Source organism: Pseudonaja textilis, chromosome Z, assembly GCF_049901715.1.
Source record: "Pseudonaja textilis isolate UNSWEBS1 chromosome Z, rPseTex1.2, whole genome shotgun sequence".
Classification (NCBI taxonomy): domain Eukaryota; kingdom Metazoa; phylum Chordata; class Lepidosauria; order Squamata; family Elapidae; genus Pseudonaja; species Pseudonaja textilis.
Window position 1 is genome coordinate 106,263,733 of NC_142008.1, and position 8,578 is coordinate 106,272,310.

General features: G+C 36.0%; 1 protein-coding gene across 1 annotated transcript; it reads right to left on the reverse strand.

Moving 5' to 3' along the window:
- Nucleotides 1-6,455: 6,455 nt before the first annotated feature.
- On the reverse strand, nt 6,456-7,370 carry LOC113448495 (olfactory receptor 14A16-like). The gene has a single exon (XM_026719209.1). It carries the CDS (start codon nt 7,368-7,370, stop codon nt 6,456-6,458), a length of 915 nt encoding a protein of 304 aa, XP_026574994.1.
- Nucleotides 7,371-8,578: the final 1,208 nt, after the last annotated feature.

The window sequence follows — 8,578 nt, forward strand, 5'->3', positions numbered from 1 at the left end:
TCAAGCAGCCAACTCTTGCTCATAAAGTGAAACCCTTTAGCAGAGAGGTCATTTAAGCTCTCCAGAAAGAGCGCACCCTGGAGAAGCAATCCTTAGATCCATTTGAACACTTAAAAATACCAGCTGGTCTCACTCACCTCACAAGATATCCTAAGGAAATCACCCAGATTTAAGGAAAGGTCACATGCCCTCCAGAAAGGCAGTAAAAAAATCAGTGCCAAGCTTGCATCCTGCCTCTTAGAAGTAAACCCCAAAAGAACAGTGCCAGAGAGTATTAAAGCAGTGAAGGAAGACCCCCTTCCTCAAATAGAAAAAGAAACCACGAGGCAAGAAAAAAATTGAAACAAAATACAAATAATTAAATCACAACAGTAATTGTTGCATGTTGAAGCTGAATAGGGAAAATTATCCCATCAATAAACATAGGATTAAACTTCCCCAAGCACAGAATTAACCTTCACCAAAAAACAGTTTTAGACCAAAACTGAGAAAGAATATGTAAATTCATGTTTGAATGTTAATCTTTCTAGCTAGCCAAGAAGCATTGCTGAATGTCACTCATCTTGGTTCCCTGTCATTAAAAGCTTTGCTTCATTATTCAATTATTTCTTCAAAGTGCTGATTGTCTAGGGAAGTATTTCCTCCCAGCAGCATGTAAAAACCTTAAAACAACCCTTCCCCTTTAAGAAAGCCTCAAGAAGCTCCAGAGACAGGAAGTCTAGGCTGTCTGCCAAGAATGTAATAAGGGTGTAAAAAACAAATGGAAATTGCTTCTAACTACTGGTTCTCTGAACTACTTAGAAAGTTAACAAGGGGTTCTATAGAACTGGTAGAATCCGACCCCTGGTCATTGGTGCATAGGGAGAAGTGGAGAGAACACGGGGGGAACCTGTGTTAATTGTACAAGTATCTGATGTGATTCTGCCTAACTTCACCTGTTGCTTCCTGTCTGTTAGGAAGCTTATGATCCAGTTACAGTTGTGTTCAGGTACTGCTAGCTTGTTTAATTTAATTAGAAGAATGTCTGGAATGATGGTATTGAATGCTGAACGGAAGCCTACAAAGAGGACCTTTGCGTAGGTCTTTGGAGATTCAAGTGTTGTGGGATGTAGTGCAGAGCCATATTCACAGCATTATCTGTCAATGTATTTGCTCAGTATGCAAATTACATGGGGTCTAACAGCAGATCCATGATGGTTTTCAGGTGGGATAGCACTAGCATTTCAAAGGTTTTATAAGTACAGATGTTAGAGCAACTGCTCTGTAGTCATTCAATTCCCTGATACATGGCTTCTTTAGCACTGAGATGATAATAGAGTGTTTGAAGCAAAAAGGAACATAGCACATCTCTAGTGATTTATTGAAGATTCAGATGAAGATGGGGGCCAATTAGTTAGCACAGACTTGTAAGCAAGAAGGAGTTATCTTGGTGCTTTTCCTGGCTTTTGTCTTTGAAACTGATCTTGCACTTCTTTTTCTGTGATCACCAGGGGTTGTGAGTTGGGGTCAATTGTGGGAGTTTTGGCTGTTGTTGGTATGTATGAGATGGGGGTTGTGGAGATAGCTGGCTGTAGTTTCCTTTCAAACCTGCAATAAAACACATTCAGGTCATCTGCCAGTTGTTGATTTCCTTCTGCCTGGGAAGGAGGTTTGCCATAGCCAGTGATATTTTTAAGAGCATTCCACATGTTTGCTGGTTCATTTTTTGAGAACTGATTCCTTAACTTTTCAGAATAGCTTCTTTTGCTGCTCTGATCTCCCTTGTTAATACATTTCTGGCCTGATTGTACAGTATTATATCTTTTCTGTAAGCTTCCTCTTTGGGATGACATAGCTTCTTAAGTTTAGCTATGAACCAAGGTTTATTGTTACTATATATTTTCAGGTTCCTTGTTGGTACACATAAGTCTTCGCAGAAGCTGACATATGATGTTACAGTATTTGTGAGTTCATCTAGGTCTGCAGAGGTATCTTTGAAAACATTCCAATCAGTGCAATCAAGGCAAGCCTAAAGCATTAGCTTTGCCTCCACAGTCCAAGTCCTCACTGATTTAATTTTTGGTCATGGTTTTAAGTTTTTGTATGTAAACAGGTACAAGGTGAATCATGCAGTGATCAGTGTTCCACAGCTGCTTATGGTAAATCCAATAAGCATTTTTTTTAGTGTTATGTAGCAATTGTGAGAATTATTCTTTCCTTTGGTGGGACAATTGACATGCTAAAAATATTTTGGAAGCTCTTTCCTTAAGTTTGTTTTATTAAAATCTCCTAAAATGATGGGAAGGGAAATTGGGTATTTGTCTTCAGTCTCCATAATCTGGTCATCTAGAGTTCATAATAACTTGTTTACACAAGCTTATGGGGGAACATACACAGCTATTAGAAGAAATGAGAACTCTTGTGGAGAATAAAATGGTTTACAGTTAATAAGTAAAGACTCTAATTTTCATCACAGAATTTATATATTATAATTATATCCTGAGACCAGATGTTGTTGCTTTATAAACATATGCCTCCTTCCTTCTTTTTTACCTGATGATTCTGCAATCCTGTCTGCCCTTATTATCTGAAAACCTGGGGTATTCATGCTATTGTCATCAATTTCTCTTTAGCCAGGTTTCAGTGAAGCAGAGAGCTGCTGAGTTGTAAAAATCAGAATTGCATCTATTTAAATGGTGTATTTCATCCATCTGAGCCTAAATTAGTCAAAAAGATTGAAGGGAGAAGGGTTTTCCCCCTATTCCTTAGTCTATTCAAGAGCCTTCAGTGGTGCCATCTTGGATGTAACAGTAGCATAATAACAGTAGCATTTCATCCCAAGGTGATATTATCATACCCACAATGTAATTTTCCCCAGTATATTTTCCTTTCCCCACAAGTGATAGCTTACATTATAAACCATTATTTTAAAAGCCTGGCAAGATGTGATATATAAAAGCCACTAGAGTTATTTTCCAGATGGAAATTTTCTTTCATGAAAGTCTCTAGAAACTCTGTGCAAGCCTCAGACAATAGATTGATGTGCAAACAGTGTACAAAGACTGAACTGTAATACAGTGAATACAATGCTTTTTTCAATCCAATTTGTTGGATTACATATTGTTGGATGCTTTGATTCTTATGTTGTATATATTTTGATTTCTGCTTCATATTTTTTAAAAAAGTCTAAAGTTTAGAACTCAGTCGGAGTTATCCCATAACTAGAGGACAACTCTCTCTCCCTTTTCTCTCTCTTTCTTTTCTCTCTCTCTTTTCTCTCTCTCCTTTCTCTCTCCCTCTTTCGCCCATAGCTGTAACCCTATCTGTGAATATATCAATTCTCATCGCAGTCATGTGCCATCTAGTCAAAGTAAGTCTTGTAGTCTTGTAGTCTCATGACCACAGAAGGAGAAACATGTAGCCATGGTGCCAGGTTTCAATTAAAACCCTAGTACTGGCCATTAAGCTGGGAGCCTCTTCATAGAACCTACTCTTGGATAATGCCAATTAGCCATCCTTGGGGTATCTCTGGTATTTTTATTAAAGAGCTCTTAACAGCTTATAAGTGATTTGACTATTGATTTTCTTGATGTTTATGCCTTTTATCTTATGATTTTAAATAAAGTTTGCTTGGATTAATAATAGAGCTAAACATTTCTTTATTCACTGTGCACATATTGTCTATGGAACCAAAAAGAAATCATTGCCTGGTTCATTGCCCTGACATCTGGCAAAAGAGTAGGAAGGAGCTGTAATGGAAATTTAAAAATAAACTTAAAAATAAGTTGAGCAACAAAACCAAAATAAGAAAAAGATTTGCTACAGCTTTGAGAAATGCTTGAAACAAAGGTTAGGTCACGCATAGCCACATTCATCAGAAAGAAATTAATGGTGTTGTACAACTAATCATCCAGAGTTACTGCACAGGTGATGAGAAGATTTGCTATTGCAATACCAAATATAATGCAGAACTGACAGCCATTGAGTTTTTGAGAATTCACTGAGCAAAAAAATAAAGCACCGTGCTCATGTTTCCATGTGTCATTCATAACGAAGATGAAAGAATCAGAAGTACAATATAAAATTAAATACAATTTTGGAAGGAACATCTTGATCATGAATGAAAGCTGAAAGCAAAAGGGAAAGAGAGAGGGAGGGAAGAAAGAGAAATATCATCATCATCATCATGATAAGCATACCTGCAGTTTGGTATTTGTATGCCTATTGAAGAATGTACAAATCTCAAACCATGTTTTTCAACCCTCGCATGAGTCTTACTTTGTTGCTATAGTATTTCTTATGTAGTTGAAAAAATATTTGTCTACTACTTAGACCCTTTTCAGCTATGTCTACAGCTAAATATGGTCACTCATTAAACAACCATAAAGTGAGATTTACAGGGTGTTACCAAGCTCATTTCCAAATGTATGACCTAGTACCTCAACTAGTATTCTCCAAATGAAGAAATTATCTCTGCCTGCCTGCCTGCCTGTCTATCTGTCTATCTATCATATTTACATATTTACAGATAATCAGAGTTGGAAGGGACCTTGTGGATCATCTAGTCCAACCCCCTGCCCAAGCAGGAGACCCTACACCATTTCTGACAAATGGCAGTCCAATCTCTTCTTCAAAGTCTCAACTAATGGTGCTCCCACAACTTCCGAGGGCAAGCTGTTCCATTGGTTGATTGTTCTCACTATCAGAAAGTTTCTCCTTGTTTCCAGATTAAATATTTCCTTGTTGGTGGCACAGTAGTTAGACTGCAGTATTGCAGGCCACTTCTGCTGACTATCAGTTGCCTGCAATTTGGCACTTCAAATCCCACCAGGCTCAAGGCTGACTCAGCCTTCCATCCTTCTGAGACGGATAAAATGAAGACCCAGATTGTTGGGGGGAAGTATGCTGACTCTAAAACTGCTTAGAGAGGGCTGTAAAGCACTATAAAGCAGTATATAAGTTTAAGTGATATTGCTATTCTATTGCTTGCTATCTGTCTGTCTGTCTGCCTGCCTGCCTTCTCTATCTATCTATTATTTCTGGAATTTTTTAATGATATGGCCTCTTGTATGCTTTATCAGCTTGGATGTAACACATTATTTCTGAAGCACATTTCAATAAAATATCATGCTTGTTATAGATCTATCTATGCTCCCTTCTTCAGATATTGAACCAGGGAAAATGACTTATTTCTTCCACTTTATAACAAGTCGTAAGATTTCTAAAAGTTTGTTTGATCTTCTAGTAGAATCATGCATTATTTTGATTTAATTTCTTGCTTTTTTATTTCTTGTAGTTATCCAAAAATTATGTGAGATAATATCACCTCAACATATCTGGTCTCGAAAAGAGCAATTTTAAAAGAAAGAAATATTCTGAGTTAAAAAATCTGAAAAGCAATTTGATATAGAAGTTAAGGCATCAATTAGAAACCAGGAGTTAGAGATTTCAACTTGAAAATCTAGCCAGTTAAGTGACTTTTTGTTGGTTCCGCTCTCTCAGCCTTTGGAAGGAGGCAATGGCAAAAACCCTTTCTAAAAAAAATGGCCAAGAAAACTATAGAAATTTGCCCAGGCAGTTGCCAGAAGTTGAGGCTAACTGAAATGTACAAAATAACAAAGTTGACTATTTCAAGAGAGAAGTGTTATACATATGTGTTTCTGGAAATGCTGAACTTTTAACTATTCATATTATGGACCAGAGAAGCCATTTTATAAAGGGAAGCCGTTTTATGCAGGAAAGAACAGGGGAAAGGCCACATCACTAAACCTCCTTTTCATTCAGGTGTTTACCCAATTGCATTACACCCTGATCCTCATTTCGCTACAAATCAGGAAATGTCAGCCTGTGGAATTCCAGAACTGCTAAAGACCCATGTTTACTATTTAGCATCTATAAAATGTGTTGATAATAATTAGGGATGCAGTATGTTTGTTAAGCAATATATAGAGTGCTAGAGTTATCTTGGTTTGATATATTGTATTTGCATTCAACATATCAAAGGACCACAGTGTCAAAGTTTGTGAGCAAATGACCATGTCATGAAGGGAATGTTATAGAGGCCTATGTATTAAGCCTTAGAGCATTAGTGGAAAGCCATTTTATAGAGGAAAAAAATAGGGGGAAATAGAGCACATAATTTAGACCTCCTCTGAAGCCACATTTCAGGTGTTTACCAGGTCATTATACCCTGATACTCATTTCACTATAAATCAGGAAATGTCACCCTCTGGAATTCCAGAGCTGCCAAATAACCATATTTAGCATCTGTAAAATGCATTGACAGTAATTAGGAATGCAGGATTTTTGTTAAGTAACATACAGAGTGCTAGAGTTCTCCTGGTTTGAGAGATAGGATTTGCATCGCTCCCAACCATCCTTTTCTATTTTTATTCCTTTATTCAGAAATGTAAAAGAAGGGCCAGGAAGATGAATAAATGTGATGAACAGAATAGAAATAACATTAAAATAATTTGTCAGAATCTCCATAGTTGAGAAAGGACAGTTTTGATATTCTTATTTCTCATGCTATAGATGATTGGATTGAATAAGGGTGGAAGAATGGAGTATAGAACAGTCAATCCAAAATCTAAGTAAGATGGACTGTTAGAAGGAGGTCTCAGATAAGCAAAGCATCCACTTAATAATAACATAGACACTACTATTAGGTGAGGGATACAAGTAGATAAGGCCTTTTGTCTTCCTTTTTCAGAAGGGAGTTTTAACACTGTCTTAAATATCACTGCATAAGATACAATTATAAAAGTAAAACAACCTAGTCCAGCTATGATACCAACCAGAAGAACTCCAATGTCACATAGATTTAAGCCAGAGCAGGATAGTTTTAGCAATTGTGGAATTTCACAAAAAAATTGGTTGACCACATTAGAACAAAAAAGGATGGAAAAAGTGCAAATGGCATGCAACATTCCATAGAGAAACCCCATAACCCAAATTAGAATAATTATTTCAAAACAGGTTTTCCAATTCATTACTATCTCATAGTGCAATGGATGGCAAATGGCAACATACCGATCATATGCCATGACTGTCAGGAGGAAAAAATCAGAAGTTCCAAAGGAAAGAAAGAAAAAGATTTGAGCCACACAACCAAAATAGGAGATGTATCTAGTGTTCATGAGAGAATTTATCATGGATTTGGGCACAATGACTGAGATAATGCTCAAGTCCAGTAGAGCCAAATTCATGAGAAAGAAGTACATAGGGCTGTGCAGTCGATGGTCTAAAGTTACTGCAGAGATGATGAGAAGATTTGCTGTTATAGTCACCAGATACAACACTAGGAAGAAGAAGAAATGCAAATGCTGCAAGTGCCAATTGTTTGAGAACTCCAGGAGCAGAAAGTAAGGTATTGCAGTTTCATTCTCCATGTTTCATTTATGACAGCTGGCATGACTGCAAGGAAACAGAGAAGGGAGTTGCAGTTTGATAAAATTTGGAAAGTAGCATTTTGATATGTGATGAGGATAGATAACATCAAAAAATATAAAGCACGGACAGAGTGAACAAAGTATCAGATCACAGAAAACAGAGGTGTAGAATGGGAGGGAATATTAGATCATGCAGTTGCCATTTTCAGACCATAGGTACTAAAGAACCCACCACCACATTTTTCATTCTTTCATTTTTTAAAAATCAAAGCATTCCAGTAGAAAAACTCAGTTGAGATCTATTTTCATCTATGGAGGATTATTCAGCATTCAGGAGTGTTGGCAGTGTTCAAAAATTGGAGAATGTCTTGTGTGTGTTTTCTGCTTCTGGAAGAAAGGCAATGCAAATAGCAAATAACATAAAGTAAAAATAATTTCCCATATCTTTTATTTAGAAATCTTGAGAGCACTAATTTCCTTCTTGTATATTTTCTCTCTGTGTTGTGGTATCAACACCTCTATCTTTAATATTTATGTATTTATGTAACATCTCAATCACTTTCCTATATTTAGGTAAGTGATTGAGATGTTTTTTTATCAATTCCCTAACAGATTTTAGACTAAGTATACAGCATAGAAAACCTTGAAAATAATATATAAATACAATATTTTTAAGAAGGTATTTAATAGCATATTATTAAATAAAAACGCTAGATGTTTACTTACAATATGCTTCATATTCACTTGGGAGTATAATACACAATTATACCATTATTAAATACATTGAATCAAAAGGAATCAAATATTAACAGAATAAAATAAGAATAATAATTAATAATTTCCTTATCCAACAATCACAACAAAATCAAAGCTCTATTTCAAAAATCAGTCTCAATACAAGCCAATATTGTCTGTAGTAGAGTTTGGACAAAAAATGAGACATAATCTATTTCAGCTATGAACTCTGACATCTCAGCGGTTTTTCAACAAGTGGAATTCCATGTAAACAGATTTTCAACAATAATACTTAAATGTGTACTAACAGAAAAAAAAGAGAGTTTAGAAATCTTACCATCCATTCTTTTTATTCATATCCTGAGAGATTATGAAATGTCTTTGTGGGTGCTAATAGTGATCAGTTTTTGCATGAAAATTTGGTCCAAATTTATGCAAATTATAACGGTCATTTATTCTTTGTAAATGTAATA